Raw genomic sequence first — 24,555 nt, 5'->3', positions numbered from 1 at the left:
CATACAGTCAGTACTTTAGCTCTAACTTCTTCCCTGCACCCCGATCCACCTTCCACCGCTCCCCTTCCTTCAAGTTCCCCTCTGTAATTACAAGTCACGAGTTCTTGTCCCAGAGATGGAATTTAAAAGGATCAGTGCAAAGTTATAATTCCTGTAATCATTTTCAGGGCCTAGGAAACTAGATTTATTTCCCCATTCTATGCAATGAAAAATTCACAGTTTAAAAGAACCCCCATGGAACTTGATCTTGGCCTGCCTGCAACTGAAAGCAGCATGTAGCCATTCAGACACAGGCTTAGACATGAAAGGAAGATGCTCTTACTAACCAACCTTGTTAAGGCCTCTCTCCGTGTCCTGGGTGAGCTCACTAAGACAAAATAAGTGGGAGTCTCCCCTCCAGGGATTTTGGCCTAATAAGCTACTGGATTGTGAAGACAGGACTATTTGCACACCGAAAAAGGGGAAGGGTGAAAGAAGAACCAGAATGACAATCTATAGGAGGGAAGCTTCATGTACTAAGCAATACTCAAACATGGCCACCCATCTTGATTTGTCTCTTAACTAGCTGTGTGACCTCACACAAGCTGCTTAAACTCTACATCTCAATGTTCTTACCTGTAAAATGGAAATCATAACAGTCCCTGCCTAACTGAAAATTCAGTGTAGTACTGCAAATAGAATGTTTAGAAGCTCTTGAATGAGCATTTGATAAAATCAGTAACTTGCAATGGTTAATATTACACGGGTAGCGAAGCAAGTAAGCTAACCCTCGTAGGTAGTATTTCAATAAAGAAAAGCTTTTTCCTTCTCTAAGCTGCACTTTGCAGAAAGTTTGGAAGTACATGGGTTGCCTTTGCAACCTGGGGAATGAACTGTTTGGAGGCCCCCAGGAAGGGCAAGAATGGTGTGCCCTTTGCTTCTGAGGGCTTGTGAGAAAAGCAGGGCAGGCCGGAATTTTAGGCTGAATGTCTGTGTCTCCCCAAAGTTCATATGCTGAAATCCTAACCTCCAAGATAATGGCAGTAAGAGGTGATTAGGTGATGGAAAGTGGAGCCCTCATGGAGGAGATTAGCAGCCTTCTAGGAAAAGACACAGCTCATTCCAGTCCCTCTTTTTTGCACTGTGAAGACAAAGTAAGATGGAGACCATATACAACCCAAAATAGAGGCCCCACCAGAGCTGGACTATGCTGGCTTCCAAATCCTAGACTTCAGCCCCAAGGCTATGGAAAATAAATATCTGTTGTTTATAAGCCACCCACGCTATGGTCTTTGTTACCATGGCTGCACTGACTGACAACTGAAAAGGCCACACAGCCCTGTGGGTGCCCACTCTGGTGACTGTCCACTCTACAGGGATGACCGTGATCTGCAGCTTCTGGGGCACCTAGATTTTCTACTTCCTGTCTAGCTTCAGATGCTAATCACAGTGGTTCAACCACAGAAACAGAAATGTGCCAAAGCTGTCTTGGCACTGAGAGGGGACAAACTTAGCAAAAAGCTGGGCATAGTAGTGTATACCTGTAAACCCAGCTGTACGGAAAGTTGACATAGGAGGACTGAGGTCTAAGGATAACCTTGAAAAAAACCTTGAGATCCTGTTTGAAAAATAAACTAAAAAACGCAAAAAGGGCTGGGGGCATGGTTCGAGTGGTAGAGCACCTGCCCAGTAAGCAGGAGGCCCAGAGTTCAAATCCCAGCACCACAAAATAAAAATAAATAGTTTTTTTTAAAAATTGAAGGAGAACCTGTATTTAAGTAGGTTCTTCCCTCTAAATCCTCTGCAAGGCTGGGCATGGTGACATATGTCTATAATCCTAATCCTAACTACTCAGGAAGCAGAGATCAGGAGGACTGGAGGTTGAGGCCAGCTCCAGCAAAAAGTTAGTGAGACCACACCTCAATCAACAAGCTGGGTATGGAGTGCGTATCTGTAATCTCAGCTTTGTAAGAAGAGTGAGAGCCTGCCTAGCACACGCAGGCTGTGAGTTAAAACTGCAGTAATGCCAAACAAATAACAACATAGGAATGTTACTGAACTTCACCCCATAATAATACAAGGAACGCTTCCCGTCTGGCCATCTCCTCGGAATCCACACGACACATGTAGTAGCCACACTGCCTTATCCTCGTCTTTTGAGGAAAGAAAATGGGATCTACCCCTCCTAATACATTTCAGCGTCCTAAGCCAGCTTTATTTATTCAACAAATAGCTGAAATAGATGTCTTTTTTTTTTTTTTTAGTGCATTCCGCCACTTGACACTGCTGATGAAACATCCCAGAAGGCTGAGCCTTCCATTTTTTAAATAACCTGGGCAGGTAGCATCCGTAAAGCTTTTTGTCTGATTGTTAGGACAGGCGAGCCGGCCACCATCTATATACACAAGCAGACACCATCAGGACAGCCCGGAAGAGAAATGACCTCTGTCCTGGAATCACAACTCTATTTCCAGTGCTTCTGTCTTTATCCACGTGTCCATCCCTGACATGGCAAAGCTCTGTCATCCACCCCTGTCACCAGGTCTGCACATCTGGCCTCCTGCGCTCAAGTGACCAGCTGGGAGTCAGGGTTACTGCTACCTGACTCCTTTGCACAGTGACTCCTGTCTGCTCTGCCTTTAGCCTTCTGTCTGCTCCAGTTCCCAGAACACTCAAAAGCACATTCTCTTCACATTGCCTGGTGAACTACGTTTTAATAAGTTGTGAAAGGAAAAGCAGATACTGTGTACCTCCAGGAATGCCAAAACCCGTAACTAAGTAACGAAATTTCTTACATGTATGTGTACCTCATGTTCACATTAGCTGAACAATTTAACCAGCCATCTGACATCTGACTGATGTTCAATATTTTGAAGAATAATAAATTAATCTTCTCCCAAGTGGACTTAATAAACACACATATGGCCTTTGCTTTGTAACAGATAGCACTATAAGTATCAACTCATTTAAATTTCAAGTAATTCTACAGGGGGATAATACTACAGTTACCATTTGACAGATAGAGAAGACAAGACACAGAGGGCTTAAGCTGCCTGCAGAAGGACACACAGCCAGGAGAAGTAGTGATCCAAAGTCAAGCACTGCTCTACTGTTCTTTGTGTAATTGAAGGGTAAGAATAATGAGATTTGATTGGAGATTAATTGCTACTGCTGAAAACTTTGACTGTTTCCCCTTCATCCAACAAAAGCCAGACCATTAATGTAGCTTGAACCAGAATTGGTTCCTTACCAGAAAATTATTTGTGATTCCAAAAATCTAAAATCAAATCTCCATTTGAGCAAAATTTATGGAGGTTAAATACAAGAACAGTAGAAGCCCTTGTCAGAAAGCTTCTGTCTTTAAGACAAGGGTGTTTGCTCCATTTCAAAAGCTCACAAAGTCAGGGTTAGAGGAAAAGAACATTGACACTCACCCACAAAGACTTTTCTTCCCACTTCTTCCCTCCCAGCCTCCACCTCCTCCTTCAGCCAGTATCACAGACCTAAAGACTTACATTTCCCTAAAACACCCAACCAGAGTTCATGCCATCTCTCTTAGAACACCCTGGATGCAAGGAAACTCACAAGTCATTCTTCACATGCCTAGTAGGTTTTCTATAAGTAGAAAGGTATCTGTCACCTTTTCAAAGACTTTGCTATTAAGTGAGTTAAAAATGACCCCAAAGCTCAGAGTCATAAGGTAGACTAAGCATCCTTTCTCAAATAACTTTCCCTCACAGTCAATCATAGATTGGAAGGAGAGGATGAATGAAGTCACCCACAGCAGAGGGTGCCAGAGTCACCAGAGCTGGTAGGACCACAGTGGGGACAGACCCCAGGAACCCTGGGCTGCCATCTCTCTCTGCATTGTTAAGTTCTAATCACAGAAAGAAACGTCAACAGAAAATCCCCTGAGGAGAAAATCAATGCTGCCCCTTGGAAAGGGATGAGACAGACAGAAAGAGAACCAGAGAGCTAATTAGTGCTACTCAGAAGGCAAATTAAGGCCTTTTCTTTGACAAGCTGCAAATAGATGGTTAAGGAAGTGCTTCTGCCACCCTCCACAAGCCTCCAACAGCTGGCTAAATGGCTGGCACAGGTACTCACACAGGAAGTTGTAAACAGAAACAGTTCTGGGCTGCTGGACAAAGCATAAATGAGGAAAAGACAGGCATTTCTTTCACTAGAAAGAAAAATTGCAATTGAGACAGACCCCAAATGAATAATATGAGCAGTTTATTTAAAGACAGTAATTAAATATATTCATTCAATAAATATTTATCCAATACCTACTGAGCAAGAAGGACAAGACTGGAGTGATTCAAAGGGTAAGGTACAGTTTCTGTCTTCAAAGGAACACAACGTAGAAAAAGACAAATTCGAGACGTTATCTCTGTGCAGGGTGCTTTGCTGAGTCCTTTCCATAAAGTAACTCACTGAATCTTCACAACACCTCTAAGGAGGTCCCACTATTGTCCCATTCTAGAGATGAACACAATGAGCCTCAAACAGAAGATGAATAGCTCGCTCAAGATCAGCAGGACAACATCAAGTTCAAACTCCGGTCTAATTCCCAGAATGGAAAGTCACAACTCAGTCCTAACAGTCTTTTGAAAGCTACCATGCGAGAACAGAGGAGGATGAGCACCCATCTCAGAGAGGGAACCCTCTCGAGTGCCTTCCTAAAGAGGAGTTTGCCTGGTGAGCAAGCCAGGGACGAGCTACGAGAGCCTTGTGTTCAAAGCAACATAACTTGGTGTTTTATTTCTTTAATCTCCTAGATTACCCTGCTTTGTTGTGCTTGCAATATGTTCCAACCAGTTTAAACAATTAGGAATTAGTCCATTTTATAGTTGTTTTGAGCAAATTCAATTTTTAAGGATGAAAAAGCCACCTGGTTTAGATGTGGCTTTCCCTGACCTTCCTCACTCAGTTACTCACCATAAGAAAAGCTCACACCACTAATGCGCAGTGACTACTGACCTGAAACTATGATTAGAGTCTCAAAAGAAATCATCTGTCCCCATAGGATCAGTGTGACCAACGCAAACCTGGGTAAGAGGGAAAATGTCATAGCCCAATGTGTAAGCGATAGTTTCTCAATGCTTCTTACTGCCTAGTGTACTCAACTCTAAGGATAAGTTGGGTAGCATAGGGACCATGGATCTCAGATCCCAGCCCAGAAGACCAGAGAGGTGTGACCAGGTTGGCTCTCCCTAGGAGTCCTCATTTTCTCAGGTTAGAAAGTGGAGTGTTGAAAAGAGCTAGCACTAGCCTAATTTAATTTGGCCCTGTGAGGCAATCCTGCTGTTGCCATAACAGAAATGAACAGCAGCAAGTTCCCTTCCTCTTCCTTATCCCTGATTGCACAGGGCCCACTCCCTACTAGAACTCTCCTGTGCGAACATCCAGCCTCAAAATGATCGATCCGAGCAGAAGAAGCAGTCTGGACAGTGGTTAATTTGAAATCTCACCCGGTGTGTGTCCTAACTGAGGAAGCCCACACTTAGTCAGCACCTAAGTAATTACCAAGGACGGAAACATTAAATTAGAGCCACGGTTTTCATCTGATCCTGAAGTCTCTCAATATCTAACAAATGTGTAAGACCACAGATCAAAACATAAAATAAAATTGATTTACAAAGGAGGATGCAGTAGACTGATAGTCAGGAGAAAATAAAACCTCCGTGATCCACTACCGATTCCAATGTGCGGAAGAACAAGGCCTGTGTTATTCTATATGGCTTCCAGCTCCTCAATTGTCTTTCTTAGAACTACACAATCTTGTTTTGCCAGACAAAACATAAAATGGAAATACAGTCAGCCCCCCATATTTGTCAGCTTTGCATCTATGGATCCAACCAATTGTGGGTTGAAAATATTTGAAAAAACTAATTGTATCTGTGCTGAACATACAAAGATAGTTTTCTTGCCTTATTTCCTTAATGATACAGTGGAACAACTATTTACATACCATTTCCATTATATTATTAGTGTGATATGTACTCTGGAGATGATTTAAAGCTTAAAGGAGGATGTGCGTAGATTATATGCCAATTATATGCCATTTTATACAAGGTACTTGAGTATATGCAGATTTTGACATCCACAGGGAGGGTCCTGACACAAATCCCCCACAGACATGGAGGGATGACAACTGTGTTCTTCATCATCAGCCTGTGAATAGAAAATCCTTTTTTCACCTGGGTAAGTAATCTAAGAGTTTAATGTTCCTTGCTGCTACTTCTCAAAAGAACTTCTTTTGAGAAGGAAGTTGTTTCCATCCTGGCTTCTAAGTAGAGACACTTAAGCACAAGCATTGATAGCTCATGAGTAATAACTGCCCAGGCCTCTTCACAAGCAAAATCATACTTTCTCACTTACCAGGCTCTGCCCAAGTTTACCCCTTGGGCAGTGCACGATGAGTGACGTACAGACAGAACAGCTCTTCACTGGACCTCAGTTCACCTAAGTAACACCCACAGAAATTTTTTTGTAAGACGCATACATCTCTAGTATGGGTATCTTCATAGAGATAACAGGCGGGTATCATGTTGGTGGTTTTGTTCTCAGAAGCAAAGCCAATCAATTTGCTGACAAGCATGACTTTATACTCATTTTTCATTCTGAAATAGTGGAGGAATGCATTAAAATTATACAGCCAAAGGGCCAAAGTCCAAAGGATGAGATATACAAGAGATAATACAGAATATAATGTCCTGTAGTAGCTTGCAGATAAGGCAAAAGAGCAGTGTACACGTGTGGATTCATGTATGCATGAATGTGTGAGGAAGCAGCATGGCGTGGTCTACAGAGAAAGTCCTTTGCAGTCATATCTGCCTTGTGCCAAGTTCTCTGCTTCAGGTTCATTTTCTATAGAACACAAATCTTCCTAATCACATCCTAGGAATGTCACAAAGATCAAACAAGATACAACAGACAATTCCTAGCATAATGCCTGCCACCCAGAGCATAATAAACATCAGCTACCTTCTGTTTCCCCTCCCCTGAGTAGTTCCGAAAGGTTTTTTTTTTTTTTACTGACTTAAATGGGAATTCTTACGGCAGTTTTTAAAAAACCAGTTCCTACACATTATATAGTCATTTACACATATGTATCTGTTGCAGCACCATAATTTGTACAGAAAAAGGAAGTAGTAATTTTAAAAGTACCAGCTCACTTGCACTGCCTTCTAAAATCTCCAGCTCTACAGTCTACAGATATTATTTGTTCTAGGGGTGCAGATTCTGAAATAAAGGAAGAATTCTCACAGGAAAAAATGGTTCCCAAAAAAAGCCAACAAAGAAAAGATAATGAGGGGAAATCTAGGGGTATATAAAGGAGTTTATTTTACTTAACAAAGTAAAAGTCAAGTCAAAAATGAATAATCTGCCTCCAGAAATAGTTATTTAAAGGCTTTTTGTAAAGGGCTCTGGTTCCTAAAAAGACAGGAGTCACTGCATATGCCCACCCACTCTCCATTTATTTTTAAACCCTAGCTTATATGTTCCTTAGCAACAGGAGGAGCAGATGAGACCCCCACACACACACCACACACACACACACACACACACACACACACACACACACACACACACACTTCCATTGCCCCCTTCTGCGTTCACATCAACTTTTATTCTGCAAATATCCATGCTCTTCAAAAGATATTTTCCCCTACCTGCAAATCTCCACTTTCCCACCTCAAATGTCCCCTTATACAAGCAAGCATACCCCTTTTCTAGCTGAACTCTTCTATGTAGATTCTATTCTCTGAGGCCTTCCTGACTCTTCTGTATTAACTCCCACTAGTCCCCCGTCCTCAGCTGCTCCCCCAAAATGAGAAAGCACAGACCCAGCTGCAGCCCAAACTGCTCTTCTACCAAAACAGACCCATCTGCATCCCTCTGAGTCCAGCACAAACAGCCACCATAGCAAGTGCACAAGCCATTCGCCATGACTCTGAAACAAATAAATAATAGAGGTCAAAATGCAGAGGTTACCCAGGATAAACACACACCAGAGGAAATCACCTGCCTCCTCACTGTCACTCTTCTGGCTGTGGAACTGTCTGATCTTATTTGGCTGGGCAGGGTATATGAGTTCAAGGATCAATTGTTTAGCCTTTGGGGGGAAAAAAATCTGGCTGTAGTTCTCAGTTATTAGTGTACTTAAGCCTCACTTGAGAGTCTGATAAAAATTCCCACCCACAGAGAGTTTGGTGCTGAAATCTGGCACCAGCCACCTAATGTGGCGTGGATGTAGGTGTTTCACTATAAAGCTTTATCTAAAAGGAAATGATGTCCAAGAAGGAGAATCCACTTTTATGGATTTTCAGACAGACACAATATCATGTTATTCCTCTTTAGAATAGAATAGCACTGGCCTTTTCCGTGTTTATGTTTGCGTATGTACACACTTACATGTGTCTGTGGGAACAAGCAACCCAGAAAGCTGCAGCCCCACACAGGGTATACTTCCAGGAGAGAGGCTCAGAGAATAACCCCTGCCAAGAGGCAAGCAGGAAGTGATTTCCCTTGCAAACTCTGGCTTTGTCGCCCTAGCCAACAAGGAGTCTGGTGAATACTCAGGACACAGGGGCCTCTCTCAGCCCAGAAGCCCAGGATACCAGAACCACAAGGTGCTTCAGGTAACCACCCCCACTCCAACTCACAGCTCCTAAATTAGGCTGAATGCAGTCCCTGCTCCCCTAAGAGGCAGACAGGCCATAGTAACTAAGAAGTAGAACTGCCTGTGTCCTAGCATACCTCCTTAGAGCTACCCCGCTCCCCCCCCATCTGCCTATTTTTAGAAACTGAAAATATAAAAAGAAAGAACCATTTGGATCTGATCTGTACAAGTAACTAAGAACAACTCAGGTGGGAAACTCCTTCAGCGCACAGTGAACCAAACGCAAGCAAGGGATTCAGCAGCCACAACCTCACCCGGAGGACCATTAGGAATCACCAGAAGCCAACGTTTAGAGCCCAAGCACAGGTTCTCATGACAGGCCTTCCAGCTCAGGCAGTGTCTGTGGGGATTCCAGTGATTCACACCTGCCCCCCAAAAATAAAGCACACCCTCACAAACCCACACACCCGTCATCTGATTTTCCTTACATAACAGCACATGGTGTGACAGGCTCAATACTTTAGATGGGTTTCTGGAAGTGACTGCTAACCCAAAAGGAGAAGGGTAACAAGAATGCTTCCACTGATCCCTTTTCAAGAAAATCTCCATGCCCTAGCAAGTGCAAATCATTGTAAACCTCTGCTTGCTTAACCTTGACTTTTAAAATCACCAAGCAATGGGAGTAGTCTCAACATCTTACTTCTTACCTGGGGAAGGTAGCGGGCAACAGGGAAGCTATCGAGTCCTCCTTTCTCATGTTTGGATCCTGACACAATGTAATGTTATCTTTTATCCTAATTTGATAGTCATTTATCCCAGTGTCCTTGTCACACAAGTCCATCAGTCCCTAGATGCAAGGATGGTCCATTTTCCCCCTCACCTCTAGCTTGCCAACAGACTCCCCACATTGCCCTCTGGGCACACCCAGGGGAGAGGGAGAGAGCATGTGTACATATAACCCCCACACCCGGTGGCGTATCTACGGAGTCCCATCTCCTGCTCGTCGGAAATAGGCGATTTCAAGGAAGGTCCAACTTCCGTAAGCATTTCTCTTTGGTATAGGACTTTCTTTCCTGCCTGTCGGCTATCAAGTTAGTCCCAAAGCTTTGTCCAGTGAAATCTGGAAGGTAGGGGGAATGGTTGAAATGACACTGGCTTAGGGGCAACTTTGACGACTTTTCCCAAGAAAACAAGCCATCTCTGGGTCTATGCCCCCCCCCCCACATAAACACACAGATTTTTGTTATTGTCTGGCCTCAAAGACCTAGTCTTGTCTTCTGTACTGATACATCACCCGTGGGGGTTGCAGGGGGAATCCAGGCGCAACTAGCTTCCCTCCAGCCCAGACAGATGGGATTGAAAGAGAACAAAACACACACCTCCAGGAGGAAAGGAGGGAGGAACAGGGAGAGAAGGAAGGAGAGAGAGAGAGAGAGAGACAGACAGACAGACAGAGAGACTGTGAGTCGCACCCCAACTCCGTGGAAGCGCCTCTTGGAAGGCAAAGAGTGGGTGCCCCCGCCCTTGGCAGCACCTGTCCTGGGCTGCCCGGGCTCCCCGCGCTTACCTATAAGAGACCTGCTTCCGGAAAGTTAAGTTCCTCAGCTTCTCCTCCAGCGCCTCGTCCTTCTCCTTCGGGCCGGGCTCTTCCAGGGCAGCGGCCCCCGCCACCGCCGCTGCCCCTGCGCCCCGTGGGTCCGCGCCGCCCTCGGCGCCCAGGCAGCAGCTCCCGGCGCCGCTTCCGCTGCTGCTGCTGCCGCCCGTCGCCCCCTTGTCCTCTCCCGCCGAGGAGCTGGGGTTCATGGCGACCGCTCCGGCGGCCGCGGAAGGAGCCGAGGCGGCGCCGCTGCAGAGGCCGGGCCGGCTGACGGCGCTGGCGCCCGCGGTGGCTGCGGGAGCGCGGGCAGGTCCGCGCGCCGCTGGCAGGGGCAGCAAATGGCAGCCCCTTCCCGCAGCATCCATCCGCGGCTGCACCGCACCGGGGCATTGTGGGAAACTCCGTGCCTCCACTCCCCCTCCCCGACCAATCAGAGGCCACCTCTCTCCGCCTGCCCTCTCCCTCCCCCGGCCAGTCGGCGCCCTCCAGCCCCCGCCCCCGCCCCCCCGCCGGCCTTTTCCTAAATCGGGAGCAAAAGCCAGGGCTGAACTTGAACTCTGCCTGGAGGGAGCCGAGGGCTTCAAGAGAGGAGGGGGTGGGGACGCTGGGGACCCACACTGGGCATCAGGAAAAGAGCGCCCAGAGAAAGTCGGAGGAAAGAATGCCGCGCCCTGGTCAATGCACGAGGGAAGCGGGACCGGGACCCGCGAGGGGCTCTACGCCGGCAGTTGCCCTATGAACCTGTGGACGGTGGCGTCTACCTTGCTTCCAGTGCCTTGGTGCCAGATGCCCGAGGCAGCATTTTCTTCTTCTCGGTTCTCAGGTGTATGAGCTGGTGCCACCAGACGGGGAAACCTTTGGGGGAAGTAGCAGGACAGTGGTTGGTAGGAGCCTTAGAGCGAATTCGTTAGCCTTGTGAATGAAGGATCAGAAGGTGCCGAATTAAAGCGCCTGTTCCCCCTTCATCTCTGAATGCCCTCCCCAGATCCTCGCCAGGTGCGTTCCAAACGCACAGCAGGCGCTCGCTCTACTGCTGTTAATTTGATTGCATCGAATGACAGGGTCTTCTGTGAAGAAGAAAGGCTAAGAACATCCAAGAGGCAGAAGTGGGACCAGAGTGCTGCGTGCTGCTGCGCCTTTGGACATCAGGGAAAGGAGCTCCAGGAGCGGCTTCTAGCCACCTGGAACCCCACAGCAGAGACCAGGGCAAGCTTGCAGACTCTGGGAAATGTAACTTATCCCCCTCAGTTCCAGGTTTTGTTTCTAAGATTATTGAGAACTCTGTGTGGTTTGAACAATGTGTTACGAAATGTTTAAGCCAGATCATTTCCTAAATTAAGGGTTTTTCACGGAAGAAAATGCTGCTGTCAGCCAACACGAGAAAGAGCTATACTAAAAAGCAAACAAACTACCTAAATGTATGTATGTAAGAGCAACCGATCACTGAACACTTGAGGTTAACGGATGGCTTCATCTGAACAGAACAAGTTGTTTGATTCCTTTTCCTTTAGTTTCTCATGACTAAAATTAGGAGATTGAGTTAAAATGTTCCAAATGTCTCCCAGCTCCTACATTTTGTTATTCTCCGCACATGTACACTGTAAGAATACGAAGATAAGAGCGTTTCCAGAGAGGAGGAAAGAAAGGTAATAAAAATAAAACCAGCTAGCAGTTATGAAACCCTCGGTTTTTATATGGCCAGTGTTGTGCTAAGTAAGCACTGCACACACCCACCTCTGAACATTTTCACAGGTCTGCTCTGGGGTAACTTTCTTCACTGCTCAAGCTCCTACAACTAGAAATGGGCACCCCCAGACTGCTTGGTGGTGATACCTGGGTACAGTGTGTACATCTTCAGAAGGGACTCTTAGGTGCTTTGACAGAAAGACTCACAAATGCCCAATGTACCCTAAGATCAAGCAAATGTCACCATAACTGAATTCCTGGAAGACCTTCCTCACTAGCCTTACCTTCTCCAAACTGTTTCCTGGCAAGACCCCAACATATTTCTGCTATGTTGCCCCTCTACTTAAAAATATTCCAATCATATCTTATTGTCATTAGGGCAAAGTTCAAAGAACTCCTTAACTCATTTTTCAAGCCCATATTAGTGAGTGCTGGTGTACTTACCCACTTCCTCTTCACACTGCTACTTAGAGCTGTTTCGTGTGAAAATCTCACTTGCTTTCTGCTCTCTCAGTTCTTATCTCTGCACACATGAATTTGTTGTCTCAAGACTTCCTTGCTTCACCAAGGATTCACCAGGATTCACCCAGCTATACCTGCATCAGATGTTAGTTTACAACCCCCTACCAAGAAGCTTGCGTGGGTGATATGATTCTAGACTGTGATGGGTGAGTCTCCAATGGGATCCCACTGATCACTGTCCTAAGCTTGGACTGCCACTTGTCTATCTCTCTTATATGTGTACAGGGTATACTACACCCTCAGTAATAATAAGCAATAATACAGTAACATAATAAATGTGCATATCATAGACTATCAGTGCTTATTGACTGAGAAAAGGAGCCTAATTGAATACATAAAAATATGTTTGAATTCACTCATTATAAAAGAAATTCAATTTTGAACTATAAGATGTCACTTTTTCAGAATAAATGGTTTGGTAGTAGATGGTATTAGTGAGGTGGTTGGAAAACCAACACTTGCTCAAACTATTGAAGTAGTTTAATTGGTGCAGTCCCTCTGATGGGAAAGTTGACAATATCTATCAATATGTGATATGCATGACCTGTTTAATCTAGCAATTCCACTTCTAGAAATGTGTCATCTGACACAGTCATAGGTGAACTCAAAAATTAAAGACTAGAAATAGCCTAAATTACTAATTTAGATAATTAATCCAGTATTAACATTAATATAAGACTAATTACCTAAATGGCTATTCATCCAAACAATGGAATTCTCTGAAGCTATTAAGAATAATAAGGGAAACTGATGTATTTGTTTTTAAAAATCTTAAAATGTTAACTAAAAAAGAAAAACAACCCCTGGATATTGTGGTTCAAGCCTATAATCCCAGCTACTCGTGAGGCAGAGACAGGAGGAGTTTGAGGCCATCCTGGACAGTTAGCAAAACCCTATCTCAAAAACAAAAATACAAACAAATTTACTAGGGACATGAGTTAAGTGATAAAGTGCTTGCGTAGCATGCTAGAGGTTGAAGACTCTCCCCAGTACTATTAAAAAAAAAAAGAAGATTCAAATTGAGTATTTAGTGCACTATAATTTATGGAAGAAAGAGGATCAGTATATACCCACACACATACACACATACATGAAATATATATAAACACATATATAGGAGAGAGAGAAAAGAAAATGGCCGTTTTGAGTGGCCCTATTTTGAGGTTACATGGAGATAGAATGTTTCCCAGGCTAACAGAAAAGCCAATGTGGATTTACATATTTAAAGAGTGTATCAGGTCTTTGCATATGTACCCTGAGTTAAGACAGACGTCTTGGAAACACAGACAATTCCAGCATAGGACACGTGAACTTGCTGCGGGGTGGCCCTCTGAGAAGTTACTTAAAATGTCAATCATCATTGTAGACCATTTCAGTTCCTTCCTGCTCTACTAAGTAAACTTGTAATTATCCCTTCAACTTCTTATTTACCTTGACACTGAGAGATGGGTTTGTTGAAACTCGGTCAAAAACCTTTCGATCACAATCACAGAAATCGACACTTTAACTGAAAATTTTATTTTGTATGATATTGAGTAAGATAAGTACATATATGTTGAACAACCTTGAGCATGTTGAGACATTCAGCTTCTAGGCCTAAGTCCAATCCTCGGCTCTTCTGAGCTACACTGCTATGGCCAGCCCCAAACCCATGGCTTACACTCACCTTGGGGTGCTAATTATTACACATACTGCTCAGCCCAACAACTGTCATCCAAGTCTTATCAAACCTGAGTCTCCTAAATTCTAGACATGGTAGAAGACTTTAGGCACTAATTTTCAAAAAAAAAAAAAAAGTAGGAAATGTTAAGTCTAGAATTTTTTAAGCCAATTGGGAAGGTGGTGAACTACAAATGGATCATCCAATAGGACTGCAATTTTCAGATAATAATGAAACTTCTGTATAATCTATGGTGTGATCAGGAATTTTTAGGAAATAGAATCATGGGTTTTTGGGTTTGGGTTTTTTTTTTTTTTTTTTTTTGTGGTACTGGGATTTGAACTTAGGGCCTCACACACGCTAAGTAGGCACTCTATCACTTGAACTCTTCCCCCAAGCTCTTTTTGCTTTAGTTATTTTTCAGATAGTTTCTCATGTTTTTGCCCAGGCTGGCCTGCACCGAAGTCCTCCTATTTACACCTCCTGCACAGCTGGGATGACAGCACTGACCACCACACCCAGCTTTATTGGTTGAGATGGGATGTCTTAAACTTTTTGCCCAGGCTGGCCTTGATCTGTGATCCTCTCCATCTCCACCTCTAGAGTAGCTGGAATTAGAGCGGTGATCCACCACACTCGGCCCAGAATTGTGTTTTTTAAAAAGCAATCATTCGAACACGCACAGTCACATGTACACTCTGAGAGCATAGTTACTTATAGACCACAAAGGATAATAGAGTATTTGAAAATATCAAAGACAGAGAGAGAGAAGGAAGGAGGGAGGAAAGAAAGGAAGAGAGAAAGAAGGAAGGAAGGGAGGAAGAAAGAAAGAAGCATTGCAGAAGGCTCAGACAGAGACTGAGAGGTCACCAAAGCTCTTGGGAAGCAGGTTTATTAAGCAAGCCGGCAGCGACTCAGCAGACTCATGTCCAAAGGTTGAGCACCGAGAACAAAAAGGGCTTTCCTTGTATACAATTTAGAGCAGGTTATAGAAATAGGGGCAGGGGTAATACAGCTCATCCCATAAATAATTGCACGTTATTTCATTGGCTGTTTTAACCTTTGGGGTGAGGTGACCCTGATCTGATCTCCAGGTAACATTCCCCAGCTCTGGTTTTCCTTTGTTTCATTGTAGCACTCATTAATCTCTCTTCCTTCCCCCTCCTTGCCCTCCTGTGAAAGAAAGAAAGAGAGAGAGACAGAAAGAAAAGAGGATTTTTCCAGAATTCAGTGAATCATATTCTACCAAATGCTAAATGAACTGAACTCCTCACCAAGCTGTAAGGCGCACCTGGTCTCATGTGATTGGTTCACCTTCCCACTCAGCTCTCCTGGCCATCTTTTTCTCACACATGTTAAGCTTATTCTCGCCCCTACTACATCTGCTGCCCATAGAGCTCTACCTCAGAAATCCCCAAGCCTTCTCACTCACCCTACCCCTAGTGTCTCAGGAATTATTTTTCTGGAACCTCTAGACACAGTTTTTGAAGAAGAACCTAACACATATATTTATTATGTAGTAAGTTTCCAACAGTTTAATAAGCATTTATGTCTTAACTTAATAGCTGTTTGAAAAAATTATACTCATAAATTGAAAGAAAAAAATGTTTTACATTTTTGAGTAGCTCTGTTACTTACTCATGGGATAGTAGAGTACATGAGTCAATTTCTCAAACTTTGAACTCGTTTTGAACACCACCATCACCCTCACTTCTTGATCCATGTTGACTTTCACATGGTATTGCTTTATATCAGGACAACCAAAATGTGTATGTCCCTGTGAATTCACTATACAGACCTGAGCATCTCTGTGCACAGTTCAAGAACTGTGGCTCTCCTCCAAATATTTGCATAGTGTTTGGTTTTGCCTGAGTTCCCTGATAAACACATCCTGAGGCAAGGCTTACAAACCAAGCTTTTATGGGAATTGTAATCCTAGGACTCAAGAATGAAGAAAAAAAAAGTGTATCAGTCCATATTGCACTACTAGAACAAAATACTTAGGCAGAAGATGCCCCACCACTGACGAATGGATTAAGAAAATGTGGTATCTATACACAATGGAATTTTATGCAGCCATGAGGAAGAATGAAATGTTATCATTCGCTGGTAAATGGATGGAATTGGAGAACATCATTCTGAGTGAGGTTAGCCTGGCCCAAAAGACCAAAAATCGTATGTTCTCCCTCATATGTGGACATTAGATCAAGGGCAAACACAACAAGAGGATTGGACTTTGAGCACATGATAAAAGCGAGAGCACACAAGGGAGGTATGAGGATAGGTAAGACACCTAAAAAACTAGATAGCATTTGTTGCCCTTAACGCAGAGAAACTAAAGCAGATACCTTAAAAGCAACTGAGGCCAATAGGAAAAGGGGACCAGGAACTAGACAAAAGGGTAGATCAAAAAGAATTAACCTAGAAGGTAACACACATGCACAGGAAATTAATGTGAGTCAACTCCCTGTATAGCTATCCTTATCTCAACTAGCAAAAACCCTTGTTCCTTCCTATTATTGCTTATACTCTCTCTACAACAAAATTAGAGATAAGGGCAAAATAGTTTCTGCTGGGTATTGAGGGGGTGGGGAGAGGGAGGGGGCGGAGTGGGTGGTAAGGGAGGGGGTGGGGGCAGGGGGGAGAAATGAACCAAGCCTTGTATACACATATGAATAATAAAAGAAAAAAAAATACTTAGGCAGGTTAACTTTGTAAAGAAAAGAGGCTTATTTAGCTCACAGTTCTGGAGGTTCCAAGGCCTGGTGCTAGCATCTGCTTGGCCCAGGTGAGTGCTTCAGAGCTGATGGTGTCATAAAGGTGAGAGAAATGCAAGAGGGAAAAATAACATCGACAGACAGGAAACCAGAGATTGGGGTTCCTTTTTGCCCCCCATGTCCTAAGGACCTCCCAGTAGTTCTGACCTCTTTTTTTGTTTTAATGGTACTGGGGATTAGCAAACTGCTCTACCACTTGAACCAGGCTCCCATCCCTTTTTTTCAGTTGGTTTTTCAGAGAGATCTGGTGCTAACTTTGCCTGGACTGGCCTCAAATGCTATTCTCCTGTTTCTGCCTCCTCAGTAGATGGGATTACAAGCATGTTCCTGCTTCTTAAATGTTCACCACTTCAAACCACAACACTGAGGACCAAGCCTCCAATACATGACAAGCAAGATGTAAAGCATAGCAAGAAATAAGGCAGACATAAAGAAATGCAAACCAACATGACATTGCAAGTCCATCTCACCCCAAGCAGAATGGCTATCATCAAGTAACAAACAAAAGCAAATGCTGATGAGGATGGGATAGGGTGGGAAGGAATCCTTATCCACGATGAAAATCAGTAAAGAGGGTCCTCAAAAACCTAAGCTAGAACTACCATATGATCTTCCCATACCACTCCTGGGCATATATCTGAAAGAATGTAAGTCAGCATACAATAGAGATACCTGTGCACCCATGTTTACTCCAGCACTACTCACAATAGCCAAGCTATGGAATCAGCCTAGGTGCCCAACAACCAATGAATGGATAAAGAAAATAGTGCTCTGCAATGGAGTATTATTCAGCCATAACGAAGACTACGTTGTTTGCAGGTGGATGGAACTGGAACTGGAGATCATCCTGTTAAGTGAAGTCAGATTCAAAAAAACAAGTATTGCATGTTCTCTCTCATGTGAAGAACATAGAGCTAAAAAAAAAAAAAAAGACATGAATGTAAAGGGCGGGGACTATTTGGAGGGGAAGAGCCAGCAGAAGGAGAGGGCAGAAAAGGAGAGGGTGATGAAGGGAGTGTGAATATGATCAAAGTACTTTCTAAGCATGTATGGAAATAGAATAATGAAGCCCATTAAAATTGTTTTTAAAAGGGAGGGAGGATAAGAAAGAAAAAATAACAAGAAAGAAAAAAATAGCAAGAGAATTCCGGCTACAGAGTTAGGAAATGGGTAGCATCACACACACACACACACACACACATCCTGTTTGCTTGGTCATCAGAACCTGTTCCAGATGGGACTTCCATCATCACTGCACCAAGAACATCTGCAGAATATGCTCTCTATTGTTTAAGCTAGGTGTTGTCATAGAAAGGTAAACAGCAGTAGTCTTTTACAAGAAAAGTTGCAAGGATCAAATAAAGATGTCATGAAATCAAGAAAAGTCAAAAAAGAACATCTACAGAAGAGGGAAGGAGCTTATCAGTTTATCAGCCAGTACTTCCTCTCACTTGTCCCTTGCTGGTTGAGGTGGTTCCCTTAGGGAAATTCGCCCTCTCTTCTAGATTGTGTGACTAATTCTTTATGGCAGTTGCTAAGAAACTCAGATTCCCTGCCCCACAGCAGGACTCCTCATTCTGTTTTGCAAGTGGTAGGAGGAACCTCTAGGTGGAAGTGAGTGAGGTCTGCGCACCATGCTGTTGAGTCTCCTGCCTGTGCCATTGCAATGGAGGCTGTGCTAGAGCTCAATGCTCCAGGGAGGCTGAGATAGCACACAGGAGTCAGACAGTGACAGCTAAAGCTCTCCATTGAGCAAGCAAAGAAGCAAGGATGGAGGGACAACTGAGGACAAGCCATTCTGGGGAGGAACAAAACTGAGTTTTACATACTCTGCTTCTCACCACTCAGGTCTGACTTCCTGTGTCACCTTTCCAGCAAAGCTTTTGTAGCACTCCTTGCACTTAGGGGATAGCAACTTTGATTCTCCACGAAGCCCTCTGCTGACTTCTTTGTCTTTCTCTCCTATGTGAACAGGACCTCTGTCTTAGCTAATGCATTCAACAAAGCCGTATTACGCACACAAAAGGTGAACAATCAATGTTTATTGAGTGGGGAAGTCTTATCCAACACTCATTTGCCTAGAAGGAAAAGCAGAGAACCAATTAGAAAGATCCTGTTATTATAAACCTAAAAGCCAATACGGGAAGAAGGGACTGTGTGTTAAAATAAGATTATCAAGCTTACGTCACGGCCATATAAAACTTGAAGCTACAGAGAAAAGCTGTTGAATTAGAATGGAGAAAAAAAATCTGTTAGATTCTGCTGATAGGAATACCTTCTCCTGGTCAGTTTCTAAACTACACTGAACTAAAAATAGAAGTATTGTATCTCTTGGAGGGAAGTGCTCTTTAATACCCAGCCGCCCACCTGCCCATGGTGCTCCATAGTACTCCTTCCTGTGATCCCTTTTGGACAACTAAAATTATAGTCTCAACTTTCTAAGCCAACCCCATCATGATCAATAGACTCTGTCATGGAATTGTCCCCATTTTTCAACACATTTCTTGTTCTAACTGCCAGTACATGCAAAAGATAACAGCAATGGTTCCTCAATGTCCCTATACTTTAGCTGCTGATTTGGGGGTGGAGTGAGTTTAAGGCATTAAGATTTATTTCCATCGAAATTCTTCTTGTCTTCTGACCCTCATTTACCTTTCCAAAAGTCTTTGGATCTGCAGTCTGTCATTCATGGCATTCAACTACCCCGTTGGCTATGAGCAGACCTAGTCTGAAATATACCTAGTGAAGTCACTGATAAATATCCTCGTGAAAAGGGTACAGTTCTGATCGGAAGGTATGACATATAGAAACCTCCATGTGGACTGATGATCATTTCAGATTGTCACCATAATAGGCACAAACAGGAAAAAAAGCTAAAGAAATACTTTATTATTGCTGAACATTCTAGTGCTCCACTAATCAGTAACTTTTGTGTACAGTTATTAAAATGTATGTTAGACCACCAAGTTAGACTCTCATAAATCCACATTTCTCCATTTATACACAAAGTTTGGTCAAGGGACTATATCCAATATTCTGTTTCTTTTGCATGTCCCTAAATTATCAGACAAGACATCCTGTCAAAGATAATGAGGCTAATTTAATGTGGCTTTTTAATTAGCTATCCTAATTTCCATGGATCACATAGTGACCTCTTGAGTATTTACAAACATGACTTAAGTCTCTTCTAGATGAACACTATGCCAAAGCTAAGATTTCAAAGATGGATACAATTCTGTAGCTACTCAGTTTGCCACTGGATTGTGATAAATGAAAATCATTTCCTTCCTTTTTTATTTGAAGTAATGAAAGTAATGTGGCAAACACCATGACCTTTTAAATTGAAAGCCATTCATGCCCCCGTCCTCATCATCCTAGACTACAGAGATGTACAAGATAAAAAGCTCTGTATCCCAAATGTCCCTGAAGTGGAGTGTGACTATGTGACCTGGTGCTGAACAATGAGCTCAAAGCCAGAACAATCAAATGGGGCTTTTGGGGAGGTGTATGATCAGGACAGAAAGACAATAGTCCTTTCAGTCCTATGCTTTTTTTCCTTCTTCATACTTAGCCAGTTCAGTGCCGAGAGGTTAGTATCCACCTTGTAACCATGAAACAAGAGCCCTTTAACTATGGTTAGAAGCATCAGAGGATGAAATGGGCCTTGGTCTTCAGTGACTTCCTTAAAGTCAGCCCAGGACAGCCCATCTGCCACTTGACTTTGTGTTGTGTGAGAAAATGAAACTCTGACTTGTCTATGCCACTGTCAATTGAATTCAATTTGTATTTGCTTATAGCCAAAAGCATTCCTATTACATGGCGCAAATATATTCAGAGAAATATTTAATATATTGTTTAAATATTCATAATAACTCTCCAAACTTGTACTTTTGTGGATACTTTCCAAAGTTAACTTTGAAACTAACAACATTGCTCATTAACCAAATATTTCCACTTCTAGAAATGTGTCTTACAAAAAAAAAACTTCAGTAAAGATTTTAAATAAAGAAAGACATCTGTTACAGAATTGTTTTTAATGATGAACAAAACAAAGTGATCTAACAGGTCAACAATATGAAAATAATTGTTTGTCAATGTCTATTGAAGGGATATTACCTAGAAGTCCAAAATGATAGGTATAAGTCCACATAGAATCAATTCAAGTTGTTGATGATGTGCTAAACTGAAATACTAGGATACAAAATTAAGTGATACCATCACGTAAAACATGGATAAATAAAAACAGAAAAGGGACACACAAATAGGAAAAAAAGTCAATTCAGAGATGATTTTTTGAGATTATTAATAATGTTATAAGTATATTTTAATAGTGACATTTTAAAATTACAAATATTATTTTATTAAATTCCATGGTCTTTCCAAAATATCTTTTTATATCTCTACCAGGAGCAGAAGTATCATAAACCATTATTTGGAATATGGTACATATAAACAGAGCAATGCATTTAATTTAAACAAATGGCACGAACCATTTTAACTCAGTGTAGGTGCAAATTTTTTGATATTGAAAAGCTCATAAAGATTAGAATGGCTCCTCTGAAGAATGAACATGAAATGTAGGGTCAAATGCACTAAAGAAATTCTGTTTTCTTTTTCTTTTCTTACATGTCATGGACTGTAAATTATTTTAATGATTACAATTGTCTTTTGCACAAATAAACATTGTAATATTAAGATGTCAGAGCTGGGCGGGATCTTGGAGATCATCTGCCATCACCTTTCATTTCACAGATGAAGAACCTGATACATACAGAAGTTATATGACTCACCCGAAGCTAGACAGGTAGCTAATGGACAATGCAGGATCGATTTTAGATCTTGATTTCCCCTCCAGAACAGTCATTAAATAAGCATTTATTAAGAAACTACTCTGTACTACTACATACTGGACGCTGTGTAGACAGTATACGGAATATGAAGAAAAGTGGGGACATATTCTACCCTCCAAAGACCAGAGTCTTGTAAGGTCAATAATAGGGTAAGAACTGTGAGACATACTTGGCTGGGGGAGTAGCTCAAGTGGTAGAGCACCTGCCTAGCAAGTATGAGACCCTGAGTTCAAACCCAATTTTCACAAAACAAAAACATCAGTAAGACATACTGACCTAAACAGTTGTGTTCAGATGCCTTAGAGCACAACCCTAGAGTACATAACAAGGGACCCTGAATAGCCAAAACTATTCTGAAAAAGAACAAAATTGAGGTATCTACGTCCTGATTTCAAAACTTATTACAACCTGTGGCAATAAAAACAGTGTAGTACTGCCATAAAGACAGACATATAGATTAAATACTTCTGAGAGGTAGACTACTGCATTTAGAGTCACATGATTTTTGACAAGGATACCAAGACCATTCAACAAGGAAAGAGTAGTCTCCTCTACAAATAACGTTAGAAAAATCAGATACATACATGCAAATATTTGGACCTTTATCTTATGCCACACAAAAAAATTAAGTCAAAATAGATCAAAAACCTAAACTTGAGGCCTGAAACCACAAAGTGCTTAGAAGAAAACATGAGAGGGAGGGGAACTCTGGCAAATATTTCTTAGATATGGCACCAAAAGCATAAGCAACAAAAGCAAATGTAGATAAATTGGAATGCATCAAAATTTAAAACTCCTGTGCATCAGTGAACAGAGTAAAACAGAATGGGAGAAAATATTTGCAAAGCATATATCTCATAAGAAGTCAATATTCAGAATAAAAAACTTCCATAACTCAATAATAACAACAAACAGTAAATAACCTGATTTAAAATGGGCACAGCCAACAAGCATATGAAAAGATATTCAACATCACTAATCATTAAAGAAAAACAAATCAAAACCACAATGACATATCGCCTCACATCCATTAAGATAGCTACTATCAGAAGTAAAACCAAACCAGAAAATAGCAAGTGTTGAAAAAGAGGAAGAAAAACTGGAGTGGAATATACAATGGTGCAGTCACAAGAACAGCAGTGTGGCAGCTCCTTGGAAACTAAACAGAGATCCTGTGTGATCAAGCAACTCTACTACTGCGTGCATCTCAAAAGAAGTGAAGGCAGGATCTAAATAGCTGTTTACACACCCATATCCACAGCAGAAATATTCACAATAAATAGTCAGGAGGTGAAAGCAACCAAAGTGCCCATCAATGAAAGAATGTACAAGCAAAGTATGGTTTATCCACAGGTGAAATATGGTATGTCTGGCAAGGCACAACATGGATACACCTTGATGACATTGTAGCAGGTGAAATAAGCCAGTCACAAAAGACAAAGACTAGTCCAATTAACAAAAAGTAGAATGGTTTTTTCCAGGAGCCAGCGGGAAGAGGAAACATGGGGTTGTTTAATGGGTACAGAGTTTCCAGTTTTGCAAGACAAAAAAAGTTCTAGAAATTGATTGTACAGCAATATGAAATACTCAACATTACTAACTATACATTTGGAAGTGGCAAATGTTATACATTTTTAACACAACAATTTTTAAAAGAGTACTTGCTTTGGGAAACCTCTGAAACAAAGATTAAAAAACTACTCTCTGGGAAATTTTGAAAATGAATTTATGCTGAAACCACAAATTATTGAAACCCATCTCCAACTTTCAGTCTCAGACTACGAGAAGGAAAATATATCTTCTTAGGGAGATGAGTCCAAATGACTGGGAGCCAGGGTAGGGCAATTGCAAGGCAAGAGAAGAAATAATTTCTTGATGGAGTTATCTAAGCTCTCCTGCCAATCCCTGCGCCTGATTTCATTACAGCCTGCTTGTCTCTCTTCATTAATCAAAGATAATGCAGAATTACAGAGTATAATGATTTGCCAAAGAGTTTTCCATTTTCTGCCTCTCTGACATGATGCTGATTCGAGAGAAAGAATTCCCTGAGGATTACATTCCAGCTCTCTGGACCACAGCTTGCCTGCAGCACGAACAGAGTGCTTAGAGGACCTGCTGCTGTTACTGTTACCCACAGTCCCTCTGCTGAGTCCAGTGCAGTCAACAATGCATTTAGGCTAATGCACCATTAGTATCATTAGGGAGCTGCCATGAGAACATTCACATCTCCCTTTTTGTTCCAAGAAAGTCTGGCCTTTAAGTGGATTGTGGTGATTTGACCTGCCTCGTCCAACATTGCCTCTGCTGTCCAGGGGCTTTGAAACCAATGCCTATTGCATTTATTTGAATTTCTATCAATTTATAGTTTATACTACAGTTTCTCCCTCTGCATTCATACACTGAATTCTCTTAAGGGAAGAAGGGATTCTTAGAGACTCTTACAGGTTCACTTAAATTCTTTCAATTATCATTATAATTCAGTATTTTTTTTTTACGAAAACAAGCCACAAAGTCCTTATATTCATTACGCAATAATAAACCCAAATCATTCTCAAATGTGGTATAAAAATATTCAACCCAGATATTCAAAATCACAGTATTAATGTTAGATGATGGATAATGTCCTCAAATTAAATCATCCATCTCAACAAGAATGTAACCCTGTTTGCTCCAGACCAGGGTCTTTGGAGCTGGAGCTAAGTGAATACTCAGATTCTGGTTGTCACTGTGAACTCTTTGCTCACATGGCTTGCAAAAATGCCATTTGGGTATACTTATCACAAAAGCATCATTTTCATCATAATTCTGTCTCCATTCTTTACTCTTGACTCACAGTCACAAAATAGTGCCACTTG

At 42.2% G+C, this 24,555-nt stretch overlaps 1 protein-coding gene across 8 annotated transcripts in view; it reads right to left on the bottom strand.

Moving 5' to 3' along the window:
- The window catches only part of Dgki (diacylglycerol kinase iota), a 444,865-nt gene extending 434,295 nt beyond the window's left edge, over positions 1-10,570 (bottom strand). For 2 of the 8 annotated variants that reach the window (XM_074062275.1, XM_074062281.1), the window contains exon 1: positions 10,176-10,570. In XM_074062275.1, coding sequence (XP_073918376.1) covers positions 10,176-10,570 — 395 coding nt within the window. The remainder of the gene's footprint in view (positions 1-10,175) is intronic. The other 6 variants (XM_074062278.1, XM_074062284.1, XM_074062287.1 and 3 more) reach the window with 4 other exon arrangements.
- Between the last annotated feature and the right edge of the window lie 13,985 nt (positions 10,571-24,555).

This window comes from Castor canadensis, chromosome 2 (assembly GCF_047511655.1).
Source record: "Castor canadensis chromosome 2, mCasCan1.hap1v2, whole genome shotgun sequence".
NCBI lineage: Eukaryota > Metazoa > Chordata > Mammalia > Rodentia > Castoridae > Castor > Castor canadensis.
This window is presented reverse-complemented; position numbering and strand designations above follow the sequence as displayed.